Source organism: Grus americana, chromosome Z (assembly GCF_028858705.1).
Source record: "Grus americana isolate bGruAme1 chromosome Z, bGruAme1.mat, whole genome shotgun sequence".
NCBI classification, from domain to species: Eukaryota; Metazoa; Chordata; class Aves; order Gruiformes; family Gruidae; genus Grus; species Grus americana.
This window is the reverse complement of record NC_072891.1, coordinates 87,416,955-87,441,255: the sequence shown is the minus strand read 5'-3', so window position 1 is coordinate 87,441,255 and position 24,301 is coordinate 87,416,955. Positions and strand designations below refer to the sequence as shown.

Here is a 24,301-nt window from a genome sequence, read left to right as displayed (position 1 = left end):
TTGTAGAGTCCAGTGCTAAAAGATATCACACGAGATTGGGTGGCTGAGGAGTCCCTGCCCAGCACAGGTGAATGGGTTCCTGCTCAGATTTTGGCTACAGATTTAACCTCTCCCCCTACAGCTACAGGACAGAGAATCGTACGTTGCCTTGCTGGTGGGTGCAAAGTACGGGGTCAGCCAGATTATCAATAATAAGCTCAACATCATAACAAGTCTGGCAGAGTTTGCAAACATCAGCAGGGTGGAGCTTACAGAAGAGTCTGAAAAAGTGAGCATGGTGAAAATCTACCTGCAGGATCTGAAGGTAAGCTGTGCTTTCATGATGGCCAGCGTGTGGCTGTATCAGGGCCAGAAAACAAGGGGGGAGTTATTCACACCTTCTATTGTTTAGCTGATGCTCAGTACAGTCATCAGTACAAAAGGCTTAGAACAGACTCAGAAGAGAGAGGTCATAGGAAGAATACAAAATGACTGAAGAAAAGTGATTCTTCCTGCTGGCCTCCATCAGTGAGACATATCAAAGAAACAAAATGTGAGAAAAACAGTTTCTCTTCTTTCTCTGTGCCTCATGCAAAAACAGAGTGCTCTGCAATGATGGCAGTATGGGAGAGAGGGAATGTTTTTCTCAGTGTGCAGCATGTTCCTGCAGATTGTGGTACAAGCAATATTTGTCTATTCTAACATTTTTTACTGTTTTCTCCCTGCACCATCCCCCCGCAAAAAAAAAGCTGCTGACTCTGCTGCTGGAATCAAACAGTGCAAAAGATCTTGTCTGCCTCATCATTGGCTATTACAGACTGTTCGTGGATGCAAATGTCTCCATATTTACCTGGGGAGAGAAAAAACAGCAACTGCACCGTGTGTCAGCTGAAGAAGGTTTTTAAAAAAAAAAGAGCCATTTTTTTGCCAAAGGATGGGGAGAAAGTGGGTGGATCCTTCAGCATTAGAAGTGTTATTTCCCCTTGGGAATATAGCATCATGCTAGAACAATATCCCAGGGTTGTGCAGTGGCATCTGCAAATTATTGACTGTCAGCCTTGGTGCAGGCAGTGCCAGGTTTCCATCAACCCCAGACAAGTTGGGCAGGGGAAGAGCAGCAGTAATTGTCAGCTTTTCCCAGTAAGTGCAGGCTGAGTGCCTGTCATTGAAAAGGCAAACCTGTCACTGAGCACTTGTGTTCTTTTACCAACCTCCTGAACAACTTCCCCTCTACTGGCATACCTCAGCCAGGAGAGAGAGGATCTGTTTGCCATGCTGTCCTGTCCCTCATCAGGATAACTCCAGCCTCACAGGGGTTGCAGACTTAGGCTTTGGGCAATGAGTTAGCTGGCTGCTGTTCTGCAGCTCCCTCTGGTACTGCTCTGCAGTAAAACCACACAAAGCAGGCAGGAGGGACTAAGCCTCCACTGACAGGTTATGGCCCTGCAGGTCAGATTGCATATTCACCTTGTTTGCTGATGAGCAAGTGAGGACAGAGCTCTAGGGCCTTTGAGTCCCTGCTGTGCAGACAAGTTCATAACCCTTGTCTGGCTGTTCCTCCTTGCCATCGCAAAGGACAGGCTGATAGATTTGTTTAAATCCCAGGGTATGAATCTCGAACCTGCAGTGACTCTGAAGACTCCTGGGAGCTGGATTCCTCCTCAGAGCATTGCTTGGACACGCCTACAGCATACAGCAGCGCCCACCCTGCGTGCAATGAGGAGGAGTTGGGACACCTCCACAGCCCGGAGAAGGACAGCACAAAGCTCCAAGCTGGAGGGAGCGATCAATACGATGGAGGTGACAATGCAACAGACAGCACATCTGAGGCTTCAGATTCAGCCAACACTGAGAGCCGAGGGTTTAAGACAAGTGGCTCCAGTGACTCTATGGATGCACTGGAGGAAGATGAGTTGGAAGCTTGCTCTTCCTCCAGGCCAGAGTTCTTCCACTTCTACACACCAACAGTGCAGGAGATGAGCAGTTCAGACAAGAGCTTCTTCCCCATTCGTGCTGCAGGAGGCTCCAGCAAGGCAGAAACCAGAGACTACTTCTGTTTCTTGCAGGTACCACATGCAGAGGAGCCTGGGTGTGAAGACAGCTCCTCTGAGCAGAGAGGGGAGGACATTGGTGTGTCTGTGCTGGAGAACAAGCTGACAGAGAGAAACACCATGGGCTATTACAGCCTGTGCTACAGCATATCCCCTGCAGGCACCGTGGAGAAGAGCAACATCAGTCTCAGCCCTCAAAGAAGTCGTTGGACAGATGGGTCTGCCCAGGAACAGACACCATGTGAAGCAGAACAGAGGGCAGAGACAAGCAACCTCATTTTGGAGCCGCCCCCAGGCTTTGGTGACACCAGCTCTGAGGAGGAGTTCTACGATGCTGCAGACAGGCTCAGCCCTCCGGATGCCCTGGCAGGTAAACCCTCACCCACTTGCTGCAGGTCACGTTCCTTCCACCCCCTAGGCTAGGGTGTTGCCTGTTTCCCTGTGTCAGCCTTCCTGGAGGGATCATCTTTCAGCTCTTCATAGTTTTCCCAAGATTTTTGAAGGACCTTTGACTACCTATTCTTCATAAGCTGCTCTTCAGCAGAAATACATTGGATGCGCACACAGGGGCCAGAGCTGGAACTTTGCAGGGAGATTTGTCATCACATCCAAGCACTGGATCCCAGAAAAAGTTAGTTTTCAAATGATGTTGGCATTCTGGAGAGTCCCCAGGTTTCTACAGGAATTCCAGAATACTGATACATGGCTCTGCCTGATCCTGCAGCCAACATGCTGCATGAGTAAGTTCTGTGCATCCTTCTATGTAGGCTGAATCTTCAGTGATGAAGAGAGTGATGAGTCCCAGAAACAGAACACAGGAAAGATGTGTGTCCTTGCACTGACAGGGAGCTTTATGGCAAATATTCCTACTGTCAGGCAGTACCTTCACTCTGTCATCTTCCTTCAAGCTGAGGAGAGCTAAAAGCTGTAAAACATTACTGTTCCATGCACCTCCAAGATAAAAAATAATTTTGGGGTCAGGGCATATTACCTAATTGGGTCAAGAAGTCCTGTGGCTGAGCAGGTCCCTGGTTGTTTCATTTTCTCAGAAAGGAGAGGATTCTTGTTTCTGAAATAATCAGCTCTTTCAACATTAACTGAACTTCTTAAGAATGTGTTTTGTGTAGTCAGAACAATCTTGGCTTTTGCGTTCATGCACAGTAACAATACCATGTTCAGGCACAAAACTCTAATCTCTGGAAATTTTTATCATCTAAATATCCTGGCTGGGAATTTCTGATAATGTTTTTATTCAGTGTTAATAAATCTACAGCTTTAGGCAGTGCTCTCTGTAGCTGCTGCTAATATCACCAAATTTAACTTGAGAATTATAGCTGTACCTGCAGTCAGATCGTGACTGCAGTCTCCCAGGGAGAGACTATCCAGCGCCCTTCATCACTAATCCTGGACATCAGTCTTTGTAGCCACAGGCCCAGACTCTTCATTTTTCTTGACATAGCTGATTCCAAGTAGGTGCTTGATCATAACATAAGAGACACTTTCCTTTGGCACTTGGGAGCCAGGCTTTGCTGCCAAACATTTATGTCTGCAATTGCAGGGTCTATGGTAACAGCTTTTTTGGCCCTGCATAGATGCATGGATATTCTGCTGCTTGGGGCTATTTCCTGACTTGCATGTTTTTTTCTTCCCAGCAGGCTACAATATAACATCCCGGGAGGATACAGACAGCTCCTCCTGCATCCTAAAGAAACCAAGGTGTTATAGCTTGGGGGAAGACCTGATGACAAGGCAGACAGTAAGGGAGAAACACAGAAAGGAGAAGGAGCTGACATATGCCAAGAGCCTGAGGAAGAGGAGATCTTTCCTGAAAACGGATTACACCTCACAGGTCACTTTCCCCTTGGCTTCGCCAGGCTCTCTGCAGAGCTGCTCCTCTTGGCCACGCTCACCACCGCTCCTTGCTGAGTCCCCCACTCCACCGTCCTTAGAGAACTTCAAGAAAGATGCAGAGCTGGGACTTCCTGCTGCCACACAGGCCCAGAGAGACACTGCTAGCACAAACCTATCCTCTGACCTGATGGAAATGGAGCCTGACGCCATGGAAACAAAGTCAGTGACTGACTTGGTGGTTTCTTCCATTTCAGCTGTTCGCCTGCAGGATGACCAGCACAGGGAGGAGAGTGCAGACATTGCCATACATGTGGATGGAGGCCTCCAACCTGCACATGCTGCAGATCCACCTTTCCTGTCCCTGGAGGAAGCTGTACCCCTTCCTGGGGGACAAAGCAGAGCTGCCCAGCAAAGTTCCTCCATGAAGACAAATACTCGGAGCCTGAGTGAGGAGAGTGATGTGGCCACTGGAGGCTGGCTGGCCCGAGTGGCACTGGAGGAGGTGGGTGAGGTGATGGCAGCCCAGCACAAGGCTGGTGATGTACCCCTATTCCTTGGCCAAGAGGTGGCCTGCCCTGCTAATGAACACACACAGCCACTGTCAGCTCATGGTCCCAGCACGGCCTCTTCCCATGAGGTGGCCCAGGCCCAGGAACTGCTCCCCACTGCTGGGAGGCAAGCAGTATGTAAGGAGCCTGTCCTGGCTCCCTGTGAAGAAAGAAAAGCTAATTGTGACAGCTGTGCTGAAAACAGCAATGACAGTGCCTTGTCACAGGCAAAAAGCAGACAAGTGATAAACAAGGAGGCCTTACGGAAAGTGCACAATAAAAATCTCATGGGTTTTCCAGATGTAACCCAGCTCTTAACAGATTGCAGCAGCACTTCAGGGGTTATAACTCGCCTCTCCTGGCTGTCATCTGGGGTGAGGACAGACCTCACATCACCCACCCCATCTCAGGAAAGGGTAGATAGCCCACTACAGCTTTTGGCTTCTCAGAAGACCAGTGGGTGCCTGAGGCCTGGTGCTGTCAGAAGGGATATGCAAACACTCTCAATTGGACTACCCTTTGAGGAAGAGTTGGTAAGCAGCCAGGGGCTGGATGAAGGAGAGCCCAGAAATGAGGCAGGAAACATGGCTCATGAACAGCCGCAGCCTGTTCAGACTCCTCTTCTCAGAGAACAGGCTGCCGAGGTGGGGAAAGACTCTCCTCTGACACCATCTCTAGGGCTTTCCAGCTCCTCAGGCCAAATTCCCTTGGGCTCATTGGGGAAAAGAGCAGGAGGCCATGGGGCTTCAAAACAATCCTTCCTCTGCTTTAACCACAGGAAGGATGAGCAGACCCCTTCTGACCCTATCATGACTAGGTCCTTGGGTTTTTCCACAATGAAGACGACATCACCACAGCTTGGGATGGACAAGTGCAGCTGTCAGCTGTCCTATATCAGCTGCTTCCACAGGCCTGATGACAAGGGGGAATGCGAAACCACCATCCCCATGTGCAGCACGTTTCTGGGACCCCTCACCACCCCACCATCCAGCAGCCACAGTCTCCTTGGGACCCCTGTGGGCAGTTACTCAGTTTCCATTGCTAGGGATGTGGCATGGTGGGACCCTCATGTCCAAGCCCTCAGCCAGCTGAAGGACCAAGCACGGATGAGCCCTGCAGATTTCTCCTGCTTCCTAGCCTACACTACAGAGCTTCAGGAGGTTGTGGGGAAGCTCTCCAGGAACCACGCAACCCACCTGCAAGAACAATGTGCAGAGCAGGGTGCTGAAAGCAAGGGTGCCCTTCGCTTAGCCTCCCAGGACCTGCTGTCCAGTTGCCAGGAGCTCCTGAAAACAGAGCAGCCCCTCAAAGAGCTGCAGGATGTGCTGAGGGTGACATTTGACCACCTAGTTCAGCTGGCAGTGGCCTGCTTCCGGGTGACACACTGCCAACTGTGCAGGCAGAGGCAGCAGGAGCTTGGGGCTGCACTCATGGATGTGGTGGGCACCTACCACCAGCTTGTGCAGGCTGTTCACCAGCAGCTTTGCAGGCAAGGCTGCCCAGATCTGGGTGCCAAGCTCCTCGCCCGCCAACACACAGCCCTTGCAGCTGCCATGTTTTGTCTCCTGCAGCAGTTCAGGGTACCCCCGTTGTTGTGACAGGGCTGTTTGGTGGCACACAGGTGCACTGGGTGGGGAAGACCCCAGCCATGTTCCCTCTGTCCACTACCAGGCTCTCCCCCACAGGATGTTTAGCCCCATAGCTCAAGAGTGGTTGTGGAAGGATGTGTCCACGCATGTTGGCTTAGCTACACCAAGAGCCACCTTGTCCACAGGGTGGTCATGGGGCAGAGGATACTGCCCTCCAGCCTAGCTTTGTGTAAGTCTGCATATACAATCTCTATGTAATATGCAAACTCATAGAGAACTTCAGTGGCTTATGTACCTTGCCAGGAGCTTGTCCCTCACCTCCCAAAGGCCTTGAAGGTGGCCATTCTCAAGGGGTTGTCTTAGCTGCCTTCTGTCACCTGTGGAGAAAGACAGGAGCCTTTTGGCCTGCCTTTCCTCATGCTCCTTACTCTCCAGGCAGATTCTTGAGTGACATCAAATCCCACCCTGACCCAACATGAAGGAACCCAGGCTGCTTTGTCCACCTTCTGTGGCTGAGGATGTGTCTGGACTTGGAAACCTCTTTGGGAACAAAGCTATGCTGTATTTAACTGCTTTTCCTTGCAAAGGCTGAAGAGGGTTGTCCCAGGTGAGGGAGACACCGCCATATCCTGCTCGTGTGTTGTTTCTGTGTCAGCCAGCTCTTCTATTTCCATTTGCTGATGTTTGAGGAAGTCCCTGATTGACCCCCCCACCATGTTACTTATGGATCTGTGTCTTCCAGAAGGAACAAGTAAGCCCTGAGACTGAACTGCCACCTTCACAGCTGTGGAGATGACCCATTATGCTGGCCTCCCCAGGAGGGGGCAAGCCCCCTTTCCCAACCTTGTCAGTAGCTCTTCTTCCATCATATGCAGTATATCCCTAGCTAGGTATGAGCTGTTTGCCCTTAAAGCTTGTCTAGTGAATCAGCACTCCAGTGCTGGAGGCATGACCTCAGTGCACTCTGATGAAGAGGGTGGAGGCAGGTCCCTGATTGGTGCTATCTAACTTAGGGACTTGCTTGGGAGTGGCTAGCTTTCTTGAGTGTGCTCAGGATGGAGGGATCTGCACCAGGCAGCCGAGAAGCATGGGTAGGCCACAATAGGTGGCCAGTTCTGCCTGTGAACACCACGTCTTCCCGAGCACCAGGGCAGTGTGGGGACAGGATTGTCCTGTGGATATGTAACATCTGCAGGAGGGCACCCCCACTTTTTGCTCATTCTTTAATGCTTCTGGAGGGAGTAAAGGGAAAGTTCTTGCAGCTGAACTCTGGTGTGGAAGAGGATGGCAGCTGGGGCAGAAGGGAGTGCTGCAGCACCCCTGAGACCTCCCTAACCAGACACACTCTTAACAGCCAGGCAAGCAAACACCCGCAGGAATTTGGCAACATTTACCACTCCTACACCAAATCTCTTACAGCTGGTACTCTCACAGTATGCCTACAGGCAGCAATGTAGCTAACCAAGGGCAGTCCGCTTTCCTGGCTGCGCAGGGTGGCCAAAGTACCTTCAGGCACTGGGGAGGGTAGCACTGCCAGATGGTTTGGGTTAGCATATGCTGCTGCCTGGCCTCTTACACTGAGGCCCAAGTACAGACCTCCAACTACACGCTAACAGCCAGTGAGCAAGGGGATAAGCTCATAAGACACAGCAAAGCAACAGGCACTGGCAAACACAAATTCAGCCTATGTAGGGAGCAACACCCTGTGCCCACTAACAGCTTCTGTTACAGCAGGCACTACTGACATTGTCTCACAGGCACTGACTTCCAGGTGTGGTAAAAGGCTCTTAATGTGGAGAAATGAAAACACATAAGCATATGAGACAGTAATTTACCTCAGAAGACCTTCAGGTTCTTCCACAGTGGTTAGACATAGTCATTGACCATGAAGGAGTTTTTGTGTTTGAGGGGTTTTTTTAGCAACAACAGCTGATGCAACATATTGACTTAGATGCATCAAAAATGCTTTCTGCTGTGGCCGTGAAATACATCACTGCTCTTTGGGCAGGACACAGTCAAATCACAAATACCTTTCCAGGAGGAACATCAGGGTTGGTGAACTTTACATGTCTGATGATGTACCATGCATGCATCAGTAACTGTAAGGATGCAATGGGAATTTAAAAGTAAACATTTTATTTTAGATTAGATGCACAGGATTAGCTACAATAGGCTTCAACAATTCACCAAGTCTTCACCTGGTTTAAAGTTGTTAGGACATGGCACACCTGGGACCTGTTTCTCCACTGGGGAATCACTTTCCAGCTTGTGTTTCCCCAATTGGAACAGCACTGTCTTTTTCCATGGGAAGGAATTTTCCTTGGCAGTAAGCCTTGCAATTCTAATTTCACCTTACTGTTTGATCAAGATGAAAGAAACACCTTAAAAGCTCTCCTCCCTATCCCAGAAAAAGTGTAGATACAAGAGTCCGAAACACTAACAAGCATCTGCAAAGAAGCAAAAGTGAAATCCTGTCAGTTTTTACTTGATGCCAGGGTTCCATCAGCTTTTGTTTTCTGCTCAAGGGGAAAAGTAATTTCCAGCATTGTACTGCTGAGGTAGAATGTGTCACTCTCAACAAGGTCCTTAAACAAGACATAAGCAGAGCCATTTTCTCTATGCACATTCATGCTGATGCCTCTGCCTGAAATTTGGAGTTTGCCTCTCGTCTGCACAGCTCCTTAACATTACAAAATAAAAGAGTTTTCTTGTGCTTTGTCATGCTGAGGTATTTCCACTTATTTCACTGCATCTGGTAGCACATAGCCTTTTCCAGAAGAAACTCCAGCTTTCAAGGCTGCTGGCCAGCTTCGGGTCTCATAGTAAGTTGATAAGACATCAAAGACTGTCAAGAAGAGAGAGATGTACCATGCTGTGATACCAGTATCAATAGCAAGCTCTGTAATACACACCCCACTGGCTGTAAATCACAAAATGATAACAGCTGATGCCAGAGAAGGCTAATATGGGGTTCGCATTTCCTCACTGAAAATCTGATGAGCCAGTATTTGAGGCAGCTCATCTAGGAGCAGATGACTATTTTGAATATGACTTTGGGGAGCTCTGGCTACGAAAAGCAGACACTGCATCAACTCAAGCAAGGTTCCCCCAGACACCATTTTGACTAACCTGTCACAGCTGGCTGTGCTGCTGCTGACAGTATACCCATGGTAGGTCATACTTACTGTACGTCACCATTGCTTCTCAGATGCTGTGTTTCCACATCAGGGCTCCCTTGGGACACACAGTGGTCCCTTGCAGCTAGGCTTGGTGCTCTGCAGAGCCCTCCGCCACCTCCTCTGCCTTGTGCTGATGGAGATGGCAAGAAAGTCCTCATGCCAGAGGTAAGAACTCATTAGAGCTGGACTAGGACATAGGCCCTTCTGTAGTCTCTAGCAGAGAGGTGTTCACATTACAAAGCCACAGACTGCCAGGAGAGGTGGAGGAGCATGAGCACATCCACTGATGTGACCAGGTGGCCCAGCCCGTGGTCATGACATGGAACCATCACAGCAGTGTAGCCCACAAAGACCCCACCCTGGTGGTGTGAGCCTTGCCTTGATTGAGCCTGACACAGGCCTGACAACATCTGTCCTTATCCCTTGCCTGGGACCTTGTGTGACTTGTAGTAACAACAGCCTCCACATGTCTGCACATTAACTGTTCAGTGCTTTGTGCAAAATGAGTGATGCAAGTCCTGCTCCTCTGAGAACAGGCTGATGCAGAGAAGCACACAAGACCTTAAAATGGGGGCAGCAGGGATAAAACCTAGTAAGAGAAAATTCTGCTCCCAGTGTTCTCCCCATTACTCGGCACTGGGCCTCCATTGTGAGAGCTCTGCTGCTTGATAACCTCCTCCAGCCCAGGGAAGTGACAGGACATGGCTCAGCCTCTCACCTTGATTAATTGCCAGTGTCTCTGAATGGTAGTTCTTGGCGTTAATGGTTTTCACCATGTACTCACGAATGGGGAGGCGGGCTGTTTGCAAGGACTGCTCTTGTGCCCTTTGCAGAGTCAGCTTCTGCAAGGGAAATGAGAACAAGGTTGCAAATGTACACAAACTTGCACATGCACTGGATGCACATCGTTTTGGGTACAAGCAGCTATGAAGCCAAAAACTGTCCTGGAGCTCATCTCACTGAGACTGCTGCAGTCTCTCTCAGCTTCGTGCTGGATCCAGGCAGAACCTTGAGGAAAAATGGATCGTGGCACAATAGCGATGTCTCAAATTGAGGCAGCAGCAGCATGGGATGTCTCTCCTCTCATAAGAGAATGGGGCAGACAGCACCTTCAGGTTCTGACAGGTACTACCCACCTTGTGAATACTTTCATCCACCAGGCCTCCAAGGACGTACACTTTACTTGGATCAATATCTTCAAGGACTAGAAACAAGATAAGCACTTGCTCACCACCATACAACAGTAAAATCCTGCATTACACCATTCCCCAAGCAAGACCCCACGTCCATGAGAAAGCCATGGCCAGTCACCCTTCACCCTGGAGCCTCAGACTGTGAACGAGGCTGAGGCTTCAGAGACAGGAGTGTCTGCTTGAACCCACAGGCAGACTGAAAGGGGGAGATCAGATGTAGGCTGAAAGCATGGAGTGCTAGAGACACCAGGCATTGCTCCCTTTAACCTTTGTCTGTTGAGATGCGGCTGATCTGGTCAGTCTGATCCCAATCTGCTCTGCAGATGCCTTCCCACTGTCAAGGTCTCACCTACTAAAACCTTCCCCCACCCTTACCAGATTCTTTATCAGAGTAAGGCACCTGGGTAAAACAAGAAAGGGATTTATGTCCCCAGGGAACACGTGGCTGGTTAGAAATGTAGGAAGAGGAAAAAATAAACACAGCAGCAAATTAAGCAATAAAAGGAATGTTGTAGGTCCTGCATTATTTCAGAGAAAGATATAATTTAGACTGTATTCAAAATTGCCACAGCATCTCCACTTTGCCACTGTGTAGTATTACAAACTGCAGGGGATCTACACACAGGTTTTCAGTTAAGTCTGCTGCAGATCACACACAGCTGTGACTCAAAACTTCATTCACTGTCAAAACAGACTGAGATGTGAACAGATTTAGCATCAGACCTAAGTACACAGTAAATATCATGCAATTTGAGACTGTGAATGCTTGGAATTGAATCACTTGAAGTATGAAATAGTCTCAAAAAAGAAAAGCTTAAAAATCAACCTTATACCTTAGTTCCCCTGTGCCTAAAACAAGTAAAATATTTACCATTCTCAGAGTCAGGAGTGAGATAAACAATTGCATCTAAAGGAAACAGGTCCAGGTAACTTTCTTCAGTTGTATCCATCTGAAAAATGCAAGACAGGAAGAGAAGCGGTGCATTAGCCCAAACTCCCATCTGCCAGAGCAAAATCCATGCTCAGACACAGAAGTATACCAGGACTGATGCTAGTGCCTTAGGTGTCTAAACTCTGATAGAGATTTTTTTTTAATTTGGAAGATGTTTCTATATGGGCACTGAACGATACATATCTCAAAATCCATTAAATTCTCTTCTCATCAAAATCCCTAGACACGGTTTGAGGAAGGGACATCAGCAATAATTACCTAATTTTAAATGAGATTCTAATTCTTGACAGATTCAGCAATCTCCACTTCAGGTAGTTTTCTCCCCTCACTGTTACCAAGTGCATCCCTACACGTGCTGTAGAATGCACAGCTCAATGTCACTGCCACAACCTGTATATGCAGGTATCGTGCTCAAGTCAGACCAAGCTTGGTACAAAAACCCAGGACAGGAATGTATGACCTGTGCAAAGCCTGACCAAGCTTATTTGTCTGCCTGTCGCCAGTATCACAAGTGTCTTTGCAGAAGTAGCATCTGGAGAAGGAATTCTTCTTCTGCAGGCAGGAGGGACGTGAGCTCTAACCAGAAGGCCTTGCACATTGCCCCATTACGTGTCAGTTTTGTCTCCTGCTGAAGGGCAAGAAGATCTGACCTTAACCACTGTCAATGAACTGCATTCCCACCATCGGAGCCCACCTTGGCCTGTCCTGGGTCAACAATGAGGGCCAGGACTGTGACCATGGGGCGCTACAAGCCTTGAAAGCACTGTGGTCAAAGCCCCTTACCAAATAATTGGAGAAGCCATCGTTCATGCGAAAACACTCCTCATAGATCGATGACCCCACCACAAATTCCGTCAGACAGAGCCAAAATGGCTTCTCAGACCGCTTGTTTGCCCCGTAGAGTCTCCTGATCTGGGAGGCGAGGCGGCTTGTTTCCTTCCAACAAATAACAAGAACAGTGACCCACAAGTCTAGGGGCAGGGGGGAACATGGTTCCATTCAGGGCCTGCGGACATTCATCACACCCATGTCACTGGCTGGTTGCTGAGGCTCTGGAAAGGTTGTTCCTGGGGTGCACAGCTCAGCTGCCTCTGGGTCTCAGGGAAATCCAGTAAGCTGTGTGTGCAGCCACCCAGTACTGGAGACCAGACAGCCATAGGCAGGCCCGGGGGTGGAGGGATGGGCAGAGAAAGGAGGGGCCAGCATCCTCTCCCCCAAGGCTGAGCTCAAGAGAGCTGCTGTGTGTCCACCCTTACAAATCCCGGCTCTAGCTGAGCTGGAGCATTTAAGAGTTTCCCAGCACAGCTAGAACAAAACAGTGCTCTGCCCCAGCCACCCCCCTCTCCCGTGGCCCTGTTTCAGAGGGCTCCCCACTGCTCCCTCCCTGCACATTCCCAGGACTTCTGAGAATTTTCCAGGCCCCAGAAAGGAACTGCACCAGCAGGCAGTGGTAGCACCGGTGCAGAAGGGCGTTGCAGGCCCCTGTACCTTCTGTGTCATGCGGTCGGCCACGCCGAGGTCCACGCAGAGCCAGGGCCCCGACGCCCTGGCGCCCAGAAGGCGTTCCTTCGCGAGGGGAGCCGGGACCCTCCCGCCGTCCCGGCTGGCAGCCCCTGGGAGGCAGAGCAGACAGAAGGCAGTCCAGGGCCCAGTGGGGCCGCGGGGCCTCGCCCGCCCACGGCCGGGCACCAGCCCCCCGGCCGGGAGCCCGTCGGCGGGGCCGCACCGCGCCGCCCCTCACCTGGGCCCGCGGCCCGCCGGGCCCTGCTCCTCTCCCGCTCCTGCCGCCGCTTCCTCCTCCTCGCCGCCAGGACCCGCTCCCAGTGCCTCCGCTTCCGCAGCACGTTCCTCTGTGGGAGCAGCGGGGCCTCAGGCCTGCGGGCCTCCTGCCGCCGAGCCCGCGGGGCCGCCCTGCCGGCGACGGACCTGAGCTGGATCCGGCACGGCACGGCCGCCCCCCGCCCCGCCCCATAGTGCCTACCGAGCACCGCGCCGCGCCGCCCGCCCGCCCCGCGCCAGGGCCGACAGCCGAGGGCTCTATCCGCAGCAGACGGAGGGCCTCGCAGGCTACCGCCGCCTCCCCTTCGGCCTCCACCGACGGGCAGCCACCACCAGCGCCGCCGCCCGCCATCGGCGCCGCTTTTCCGTCTGGGGCGGGGCTGGGCGGGACCGAGGCGGACCCGGGGCGGGCTCGGGGCGGTGCCTGTCATGGAAGGGGCGGGGCGGCCCCGAGCGGGTGTCGCCGGAGGCGCTGCCGGCACACTAGGGCGGGGACCGAGCGGGTCGCGCTCGGGCGAAGGAGCCGAACGAGCGAGGCCCAGGCGGGCTGCTCAGTACTGCGGGCGCGCTCGGTCCTCGAGCTCTGCTCCGTGGGTGGGCGCAGCAGGCTCGCGCGGGTCCTTGGGAGCGTAGGCCAGCCCCAGGCACGGCTGGCGGGGAGCCGCGGAGCGGGAAGGCGGGGGCAGAGCCGCGCCGTCGGCTGCCGCCCGCGAAAGGCTCCGCACGACGAGCGGAAGAACCATCCCCCGGCGGCGCGGGCGGCCCAACGGCATCTCGCAGGGCATCAGGCTCCCGGAGCGTCCCCACGATCCCAATGGGCGTCTGCCTGTCTCGGCGTCGTGGCACTTTCCCAGCGTTGAGTGTCCCGCGTCGAACTGCAGGCTTGGCCGCCCTGGCAACCCCCCAGCTCCTAGCTGTGCCCTCCGGCCGGTGAGGCCAGCAGCGCGCGGCTGCTGCGGCGCGGCGGAGGGAGGCCGTGCCGGGGCGGGGAGGCCGTGCCGGGGGGAGGCGGGTCAGGCCGTGCCCCGCCTGCGCCGGCCCCGCCGCCCCTGCCCGGCAGCGCGCGAGGGGAGGACGGGCCATGAGCGGCTCCCTGCTGCGCGGCCTGCGGCTGCGCCCCGTCCGGCCGCCCGTGAGTAGGGGCTCGACCCGGGGCCCCGCCGGGGAGCGCGGGGCAGCAGGGGAGGGCTCCAGACGGGAGGAGCCGCCCCGCGGGCCTGGGGCAGCGGGCGGCGGCGGGGCTGCGATGGCGCGGTGAGGGCGGCTCCGGGCTGAACGCGACGGGCGGGGGCGACGATCGCCCGCTCGGCGGCCCACGGGAGCTGCCAGCTCCTACCCCCGCGCCCCCGGACGGCCGCGCTCGAGCACCTCGGGCCGGGGGCTGGCTTCGGCGCCTACTGGTGCGGCCAGCCCCTCCGCGGGAGAAGAGGTGGAGCGGAAACGGCGCGATGGCCACGCCGGCTGCGGCCTCCACGGAGCCATCGGCTCTTATCGAGGCCACCGGCTCCTACCCTTTGATGGTTTCTCCTTTTCTCTCGGGGTGTCATACGCCTCGCAAACGGAGGGTAAATCTGTCAGACACTTGAGTGCCGTCCCTCTGAAGCTGCTGTCCTGTGTCACACATCGTGAGTCCTCCGGTCCCTAACATTCTCTTCCAGTGCTAGAGAGGACAACCCAACAGACCTTTGTACTGATGTATACACGTTTGCTCCAGTTTTGAACCAGGTGTACAGCTGACCTTTATGTCAGTGATGGGAATCCCTGCTTTCAGTGGCCCTAAAGTGACTCGTTGCACCCGAATGTATTTTTGCACTTACCCTTAGAAGTTTCATATCTGAGATGGTTTTCCTGTTTATACTTGCTTTAGTGTTTTTCTCATCATTTTCATAGGTGGTACCTGGATGCATTCTGCTACAGCTTGTACAGCTGTTTCAGCACCTTCCTTCTCATAACAGCAAGCTGAGGTGTTACTCATTTATACTGCAGTAGCATGTTGGCATTTCAGGCCAGAACTCAAGTATATGCCTAGCAAGAACACTCAGAGAATGTGTGATCCAACAGGTTTAGTTTTCACCCCGAAATTGTGGGGGACAGCATGCAGTGGTGGGGGTGACTGGGGATCATGCAGTGTTCCTGGGAACATTCAGAACTGCTGTGGTGTGTGCCGGGGAGCCGCGAAGATCATAGAATCATGGAATGGTTTGGGTTGGAAGGGACCTCAAAGGTCATCTAGTTCCACCCTTCCTGCCATGGGCAGGGACACCTTCCCCTAGACCAGGTTGCCCAAAGCCTCATCCAGCCTGGCCTTAAACACTTCCAGGGATGGGGCATCCACAGCTTCTCTGGGCAACCTGTGCCAGTGCCTCACCACCCTCACAGGGAAGAATTTCTTCCTCACATCTCATCTCAATCTACCCTCCTTTAGTTTAAACCCATTACCCCTTGTCCTATCACTACACTCCCTGAGAAACAGTCCCTCTCCATCTTTCCTGTAGGCCCCTTTAGGTGCTGGAAGGCTGCTATAAGATCTCCCCAGAGCCTTCTCTTCTCTAGGCTGAACCACCCCAACTCTCTCAGCCTGTCTTCACAGGAGAGGTGCTCCAGCCCTCAGATCATCTCCGTGGCCTCCTCTGGACTCGCTCCAGCACCTCCCTGTCTCTCCTGTACTGGCGACCCCAGGGCTGGATGCAGTGCTCCAGGTGGGGTCTCATAAGAGCAGAGTTGAGGGAGTGAATCATCTCCCTTGACCTGCTGGTCACACTTCTTTTGATGCAGCCCAGGACACGGTTGGCGTTCTTGGCTGCAAGCGCACACTGCTGGCTCATGTTGAGCTTTTCATCAACCAACAGCCCCAAGTCCTTCTCCTCAGGGCTGCTTTCAATCCATTCTCCACCCAGCCTGTAGCTGGGCTTGGGATTACCCTGACCCACATGCAGGACCTTGCACTTGGCCTTGTTGAACCTCATGCAGTTTGCACGGGCCCACCTCTCCAGCCTGTCAAGGTCCCTCTGGATGGTATCCCTTCCCTCCAGCATGTCGACCACACCACACAGTTTGGTGTCATGGGCAAACTTGCTGAGGATGCACTCAATCCCACTGTCCATGTCGCTGACAAAGACGTTAAATGCTGCCAGTCCCCGTACCGACCTCTGAGGAACGGCACTCGTCACTGTTCTCCACTTGGAAATCGAGCTGTTGACCACAACTCTTTCAGTGCGACCACCCAGCCAATTCCTTACCCGAGTGGTCGATCCATTGAATCCATGTCTCCAATTTAGAGACAAGGATGTCATGTGGGACAGTGTCAAATGCTTTGCACAAGTCCAGGTAGATTATGTCTGTCACTCTTCCCTTATCCACCAGCGCTGTAAATCCATCATAGAAGGCCACCAGATTTGTTAGGCACGATTTGCCCTTAGTGAAGCCATGTTGGCTGTCACCAACTGTCTCCTTAATTTCCATGTGTCTGAGCACAGTTTCCAGGAGGATCTGCCCCATGATCTGGCCAGGCAGAGAGGTGAGACTGACCGGTCTATAGTTCCCTGGGTCTTCCTTTTTTTCCCTTTTTAAAAATAGGGGTTAAGTTTCCCCTTTTCCAGTCAGTCGGAACTTCACTGGAGTGCCACAACTTCTCACATATGATGGAGAGTGACTTAGCCACTTCATCCACCAGTTCCCTCAGGACACGCAGATGCATCTCATCAGGTCCCATGGACTTGTGCACCTTCAGGTTCGTTAAATATTCTTGAACCTGATCTTCTCCTACAGTGGGCGGATTCTTCATTCTCCCAGTCCCTGCCTTTGCTTTCTGTGACCTGGGCAGTGTGGCTTGAGCATTTGCCGGTGAAGACTGAGGCAAAAAAGTCATTGAGTACCTCAGCCTTCTCCATATCCTGGGTAACCACATTTTCCCTCATCTTCCTTTTATTGCTGTCATACCTATAGAAACTTTTCTTCTTGTTCTTAACATCCCTGGTCAGATTTAATTCTATCAGGGCTTTGGCTTTCCTAACCTGATCCCTGGCTGCCCTGAGGATCTTGAACACCATTTCATTGTCACTGCAGCCAAGGCTGCCCTTGAGCTTCACATTCCCCACCAGCCCCTCGTTGGTGAGAACAAGGTCCAGCATGGCACCTCTCCTCATTGGCTCCTCTATCACTTGGAGGAGGAAGTTATCATTGATGCATTCCAGGAACTTCCTGATGCACCCTCCGAGCAGGGCTCCAGAACACCTGGGCTCTGCTCCCACACCTGCACCGACCGCCAACAGTGAGTCACTCTGCTCTCTGTCCCAGCCCTCCCATCTGTATGATGCAGCTGCTTTTGTAAAGCCCTTTGCGGCACAGCTGAAGAGCTAACAAGGCCTATAGCCTAGATGCTGTGAAACCACAACTTCTTGTTACAGTAATGCAGCATTACAAAGGGTGATACAGTCTTGTCAATACCAAACCCTTTCCAGTGGTTCTGGCCTAACAATGCTGTTTGCCTCAGGCCTCTAGAAGGTCTGATTCTGGTGCCACTGATTGTTCTGCAGGAGGGAAGGTGGCTTTGCCTGGAAGGCTGATTGGTAGAAAAAAAAGACCTTGAATTTATTTGTGCTTCTTTGTTGAAGAAGATCTGTTAGGGCCACTGCTGGATGTCCGTGTGATGTTGCTGTGTGCAGATTAGCGTGAACAGCCTTTTAAGCTTGGGAGATGCCACAGGTTCAGCATTGGTGCAGATGGGCTGATCCATGGCTGGTGAGGACTGCAAGGAGTAGCAGCTGTGGCCTGCAGCTGAGATGGCGCATAGGAGAGGGACAAGGGGAGATGATGCCTGCTGGATGCCCACACAGCAGCTTAGGGCTACAGCCACGAATGGGACTTGGGTTTCCTTTCCCAGAGCACCGACTGCCCCGCTAATGGAGCAGCGAGTGACTCACAGCAACAGTGGTGCCTCTGGGTCCTGTCAGAAAAGTAGGAGTAGCTGAGGAAAAGTCCTCCCTCCCTAGGCTGCCGAGATGATACATGTCCTTCCAAATAAACTTTCCTCCTTCCTTTCTCCCCAGCTTCTGCCTTTCCTAGCCTCGGGGGGACTCTGGAGGCGGCCCCAGGTGGCATACAGCACCAATGAAGAGAGCCGTGCAAAACCTGTTGGGCGGTACCCGGTACCCAATAAGAAGGACATGCCGTATGACATTGTGGAGCTCATGGAGGAAGTAGAAATGAAGGTAAAGGAGTTCTGCTGCAAAACTCTGTCAGTGGAAAGGGTCCAAAGTCTGAGTAGGTCATACATCATAAGAGAGCAGTTCTGGTCCAGTTAGGTCTAACACAAGCCTGACAGGAGACTGAGGTGAGCAGCACTTCTTGCAAAGCTCTCTCCAGTCTACAGGATGGAGATTTTACTGGAAATCATTCAGTGTGTTGGCAGGATTGTAAGTCTCCCTGCTTCCATGAGACTAGTGGGTTGTTTCAGATGGTGTCTCATAGATGTTAATGTTCCAGCTAATGGGAGAGCATTTGTGTTTACTTGAGACACTATTAAGAGTGTTTTTAACACTTCTAATAGATTAAAAACACAGGAGGAGCTGGTTTGATGACAGTATTAAAAGGTTCAAGGGGTATTTCTGCTTTTGAGCTTTGACTTTTTTTCTCCAAAGCTGCACGGGTTGCAGAGTGGCAGAACAGTAAGCCTAATGCAGAACTGTGTATAAGGGGAAAAAGAGGGAATTGGACAAGAGTTTCCTTCCCTGCTGTTGCAGAGAAGGAATGCCACACAGTCCTTCCTGATGGCTAAAACATTCCACCGACCACAGCTCTGTGAAGACTTCTCTCTTCCAAGAGCTTCCCTCAGGGGACTGCGAGTCCATCCCTCCCTATCCTTCCTGCCAGCCTGTTGCATCTGTGCTCTGCTACGGTTGCAGTGGCCCTGGTGCAGTTTGTGTAATAACGAAAGGAGTCAGCAGACTTGTGGGTAGATGTACAGAGGAAGAGTCAGCTCAAATTTCGCATGCTGTGATGCAAACCCTTGCGTGTCAGTGCACAGAAGCATTCAACAAAGACCTATGTGCAGGATCCAATCAACCTAGCAGACTTGGATATCCAAACAGTGCTCCAACCTCTGTTGCCAGAGGTTCCTAAGTAAACTAATGGGTTGTCGATGAAGAGTGAAGAGCCTCCCGTTGGTTAACTAACAGTAAACAAAAGGGTGAGACAGGAGGAAGGCACAGGCGATTGTGTGGCAGTGGAGGGAGGTTGCTAGAGGGGTCTGTGACACCTGGGCTACTCTCCTTTTCCATAAACGCCATGAAGAACAGCAGCTAGTAAGCTGATGGAGTCTGCGAGCAGTTAGCACAATCACAGCAAATTGAGTGTTTAGAACCTCAGCAGGCAGCCAGGCACTGAGGCTGAACCCCTGCTGATAAATGCTGACTGCTGGGACCCCAGCACGGGTGGGTGCTGCATCAGCTGATCCTGCATGTGAGAGGCAGCAAGCCATTCTGGGAAAGGCAGCCCCGCACACCATCACAGAGATGGACTGGGCACTGGCAGTTAACGGGCAGAATGGGGAGAGTAGAGCAGCATCGTTGTGTCAGCATATACATCCACTGTGTGCCGGCACCTCAAACAGCATGCTGTTCAGATTGGGCTGGCCCTCTCTTACATCCTGTAAGGTCAGAGGGAAGAGAAGGGTTACAGAAGGTTCAGGATGGTCACATCGACATAACAGCATCTGTGGAGGGAGACCAAGTGGAGACAGCCTCTCAGCTTGGAAAGGAGCTTGCCGATGTGACTGTGGTCATTACTGCTGTGGCTGAAGTGAGCAGATCAGTCATGCTATGAAACTGCAGCAACACCTAATTAAGAAGCACATCATTACACGTTCAGTCATACGTCTAAATGGGCTCAAAGAGCAAGAGAATGGGTCTGCAAAGATTCTCCAGCGCTGCTGTGCTAATAAATTGTTCTCTAAGCCTAATGCATTAATGTTGTCCTCTGTGCTCTGTGTTAAGTTACAATTCTTGACTTTGTTTTCCTTCAACAGACTGGATTTCTGCCGAATGTGTTCAAAGCCATGTCTCATCGACCTGCTGAATTCAGAGCTTTTTTTGCATATTACAATGCCATTATGAACAAAGACACAGGTAAACCTTACAGCCACCTCAAAACTGCCCTTCCCCTTGTAGATGCAAAAAGTTGCTAGAACCGATGTTTCTGACATCATAAGATGTATTGTCTCACTGTGCATTTTCCCAGCCCATAATAATAGCTGGCAGAGGCTGGAACTGCGCAGCTGCTTCTGGCTTCGCTTGTATTGCATACAGCTTCATACTTTTTAGCCTGTGGTTAAAAAGCAGCGCTCAGGTAAAGCTCTGTTGCCTCGCTGCGCTGTGCTCTGTATCATGACAACGAAAGGACGGGCTGCTGCCTAAGGGATGATGAGCCAGGAGCTGAGTGTGCTGAAGGGCCCAGGCAGAGGCAGTGGTTTCACGCGCAAGGCTGCAGTCCCATACTACTGGAGCAAGGCGAGCAAGGTAGGTCTGGTGGTGGTGACCAGGACCAGCCAGGAGTCTAGATTTCCCAGGCAAGTGCACGGGGAGGAGGCAGATCCATGATCAAGGCAGAAAGTTGGCCTGGGGTCAGTCAGGTTCGAGACCAGCAGACTTACGCAGCCAGGCACTGCAGTGTCACAGCCAAGGGCCCAGCATAAAACAGCTCCCAAAGGAGGGGCAGGTCCTTGCTGAACCTGCCTGCAGCTCTTCCTTCACAATAGTTCTTGGTGATGAGCTGCCCGCAAGCAGTGCACAAAATTTATGTGAGGGAGGCTGTGCCCTCTGGGCCCTGATGCTCTGCACTGGGGACTTTGAACCCAGAGGTGTCTGTACCCTGCAGCAGCAAGGGGAGGACCGAGGTGCTTGCAGTGTGCTGTCCCGGACCCCTGTGGCGCAGGCAGCTTCTGGGTGCCCTGCCGTGGAGATGAGGGAGGGCTGGCTACAGCAGTGCAGCTGGGCAGGGCTATAGGGAACTCTGCACAGCTCTCCAGCCCTGGAGAGGAGGACTGCCTGTTCCTCCCTCATACTTCTTGTGGTACAAGGCACCAAGGGCCTTGTTCTTGTTGCTTTTGCTCTGAACGTACATTAGTAAAACCAGGATTTTGTAAAATAAGCTGGTGTGTGTAGACTGCTCCTCCTGCTTATGGGAGATGAGGGCTCAGGAGCAGTGTCTTGGCAAGATGGGGAGGCAGTGAGGAGTGCAGCCTCGTGCCTCTCTCACATGGTACATGCAGTCTCTGAAGCTTTCAGCTTGTGCTGCTGGAGTGGAGCCATGCCCTTAGCTGTACGAGGGTCTGGTTTTCCCTTTTCATTCCCATGCTTCCTTTTTGACTTGAAGAGTAGGACTATTTTGGATCTCACCCTTTTCAGCATCTCTCCTGCAGTGTCAAGCTGTTGCCACCTTCTGGTGCTGAACCACAGCAAGGCGGCCTCTTCTCCTGATTTCTCTCTACCCAGGAGATTTTAGTAGTTTTAGTAGTGTCTTTCATGCTCTTAGAAGACACTGGTTTTATGGAAACATTTTCAAACTCCAGTAAAGCAATAGCTTTTGTGGGGAGGGGAGGGACCCTGACCGTCCTTGTGTAGTTTTGAAAAAACCCTGCTGCTAATTATCTTAAAAAAAGCAAAGAGCATGAGTACTGATACACAGGCTGGTAAGTTCCTCAGATCCTGTGCACAGTCCTGTTGTGAAGCTGTGTGTGTGAAAATGATTAGGATTGATTCTGAGTATAACAAAGCATAGTCTTCTTTCCCACAGCTTCTTTAGAGCAGTCACAGGGCTAGACACTCTGCAGAAGTTGTGGTTTATCTGTCTGATGGTCACTAGAAGTTCTCAAAGCCCTAGTCCTAGGGCACCTCATTGTTCCTTTTGTTTTTTTCTTTGTGCATTCAAAAGCTGCCAATAATGTTTACTTGATGAAACCTCCTTAGTAGGTTTTAGAACACCACACTTTTCTGTGAAAGCAGCAATAGAGCATCAAAGGAAGAACAGACAAGACCCTCCCTAGCCATTTGCCTCTGAGACATGCACAGAGAAGTACCAAATGAGCTTCCTACTTGATGAGCAAGTAATTTTGCTCCTCTAAATTTTCCTGTTATGTAGAATTGTTATTTCCCTGTTGCACAAATCCTAAGTCCCTCATCCTAATTAGGTGCCTCACAAGCAACTATTCAGGTAAATTGGTGGCATGGATGATCAAAAAGTCACAGAATGCTTTGGGTTGGAAGGGACCTTTACAGATCATCTAATCCAACACCTCCCCTGCCATCTTCAGGCAGGGACATCTTTCACTAGATCAGGGTGCTGAAAGCCCTGTCCAAGTCCAACCTGACCTTGAATGCTTCACGGGGAGGACACCCATGACTTCTCTGGACAACCTGTCCCAGTGTCTCACCACCCTCATCATAAAATATTTTCTCCTTATGTCCAATCTAAACCTACTGCCTTTCCATTTAAAGCCATTGCCCCTTGCCCTGTCATCTAAGAGCTTTGGTTGCAATGTCTCCCTGCATGCTCTCTGGAGCTCTGTCTCCTGGGCTGTACTGCACACAGCTTGTACCTGGAGCCCTCTCCTCCCTGTTTCCCCAGTGGTACTTGTGGTGGACATTTTTAACAGCAAAGTGTGCCAAATCTTTTGCTGTCCCTGCAGGGCGACTGAGCAAGGCAGACAAAGAGCTCATAATTGTGGCTACAAGTGTTGTGAATAGATGTCCCTACTGTGTGGTTGCACATGGAGCACTTCATCGGATATATTCCAAGCAGCCAGCGCTGGCTGACCAGGTCAGTGAGGTTACAACAGTGTGCGCCCCACCTCCTTCGCGTGGTCCCTTGGGAGGTGGGAATGGCCGCCTCGTGTCTGCTTTCCTGAAGTTTTGATCCTTAATCTATATTTTGAACCTTTGATCTATGTGGTTCCCAGCAATCTTGAGCAATTTTGCTTGTCTGGGGCTCTAACTCAATACCTGGCTTACTAGGTTTATTGGTGAGCAGTGGGGTAGGACCTCAAGGTGGGGGTCTGCGTAGCCTCATCCACCTTCCAAGCAAGATGCAGTGAGGGATGGTTGACCTGCAGAGCATTCATCCTGCTGCCCACGTTCTTTGCTGTTTTAATCTGGTCTGTGGAGGAACTTCCTACGAACAGGGAGCTGCAGCATCTTGGCAGCATTGGGTCCTGTTTCAAGAAATTCTCCATAGCTTGCTCAGCAAAACTGTCACAGTCTCCAAGATGAGAAAGGGCAGTAAAACAGATGAGTCTTTTGTCTGATGGTAGCCAGGACATCCGGTTCAGGTGCTGAGCAAGAGCCTGTGTACTGCCATCTCTTTGGTCTGCGGAGCAAAGAAAGTGGTTAGACTGTTCGCTGGGGCCATCTGTGCTACCTCTGGTTTCTGCGTTCTCACAGGTCATTGTGAACTGGAAACTGGCTGACCTGAGTGACCGGGACCTGGCAATGCTGGAGTTTGCTCTTGCAGTCTGTCGAGCTGATAACATCACTGAAGAGCATTTCCAGAAGCTGGAGAGGCATGGTTTTGACCGGGAAGATGCCTGGGACATAGGCATGATTTCTGCTTTTTTTGCTATGTCTAATCGCATAGCTCATTATATTGACCTACGCCCAAACAAGGAATTCTATACCATGGGCAGGATGCCCCATGGAGAGAAAGAGGAAGCTGAGCATGCCTGACAGGGCTCTCTGACGCCTATGCATCTGAACGATTGATCAAGCTTTTATTTGTCAAGCTAGTACAGCTTGTTTCTGAATGCGTAAAAGGGTTAAACAGTTAATGCCAGATTGTAGCCATGAGGGCTGGGGGGGCTTCCCTTTTTCTCAGTGTTTGGGCCGACTCCAGTGCTTCTGTGCTCCCGGCACAGCTGGAAGATTGTAGCTTTGGTCTCCGCACTGGCTGTCCGGCTAACAAGCTCACTGGGTCACGATGTGACCTCACGCAAGCTGTTCTACGGCGTTCGTCAGCTCTGCGGTGTGAAATCTAATACACTTCATTCTGGCCTGGTGGTCTGTACGTACTCTTGGCGGCCGGCAGGTTACCGGGGGTTTGCAGTTCCTGGGCCTGGGGAGGATGGTGGAGGACGAGGGGCCTGGCTCTGCCCCCGCCGCGCAGCGCTGCGCGCGTCTGTGCCCCCGAGGCGG

The 24,301-nt window shown here is 51.9% G+C and overlaps 3 protein-coding genes across 4 annotated transcripts in view; 2 read left to right on the top strand and 1 right to left on the bottom strand.

Moving 5' to 3' along the window:
* FRMPD1 (FERM and PDZ domain containing 1) overlaps window positions 1–8,178 on the top strand; it is a 42,397-nt gene extending 34,219 nt beyond the window's left edge. The window contains exons 14-17 of the mRNA XM_054809015.1: window positions 122–304; window positions 729–876; window positions 1,585–2,400; window positions 3,683–8,178. Coding sequence (XP_054664990.1) covers window positions 122–304; window positions 729–876; window positions 1,585–2,400; window positions 3,683–6,027 — 3,492 coding nt within the window. The 3' untranslated portion in view covers window positions 6,028–8,178. The remainder of the gene's footprint in view (window positions 1–121; window positions 305–728; window positions 877–1,584; window positions 2,401–3,682) is intronic.
* Window positions 8,176–13,493, bottom strand: TRMT10B (tRNA methyltransferase 10B). Of its 2 annotated transcripts, XM_054809009.1 has the most exons (8): window positions 13,324–13,493; window positions 13,084–13,192; window positions 12,831–12,955; window positions 12,126–12,278; window positions 11,262–11,340; window positions 10,334–10,401; window positions 9,916–10,039; window positions 8,176–8,863 (listed from the first exon to the last, which is right to left on the bottom strand). In XM_054809009.1, the coding sequence occupies exons 1-8, from the start codon at window positions 13,471–13,473 to the stop codon at window positions 8,757–8,759; spliced, it is 915 nt and encodes a 304-aa protein (XP_054664984.1). In that variant the 5' UTR covers window positions 13,474–13,493; the 3' UTR covers window positions 8,176–8,756. The 2 variants fall into 2 exon arrangements, with proteins under 2 accessions (XP_054664984.1, XP_054664985.1); XM_054809010.1 differs by lacking the exon at window positions 12,126–12,278 and having other exon boundaries at window positions 8,581–8,863.
* A 608-nt stretch (window positions 13,494–14,101) lies between these two features.
* Window positions 14,102–24,157, top strand: LOC129199137 (uncharacterized). The gene is made up of 5 exons (XM_054809012.1): window positions 14,102–14,253; window positions 18,170–18,331; window positions 20,146–20,245; window positions 22,804–22,934; window positions 23,555–24,157. The coding sequence occupies exons 1-5, from the start codon at window positions 14,203–14,205 to the stop codon at window positions 23,834–23,836; spliced, it is 726 nt and encodes a 241-aa protein (XP_054664987.1). The 5' UTR covers window positions 14,102–14,202; the 3' UTR covers window positions 23,837–24,157.
* Window positions 24,158–24,301: the final 144 nt, after the last annotated feature.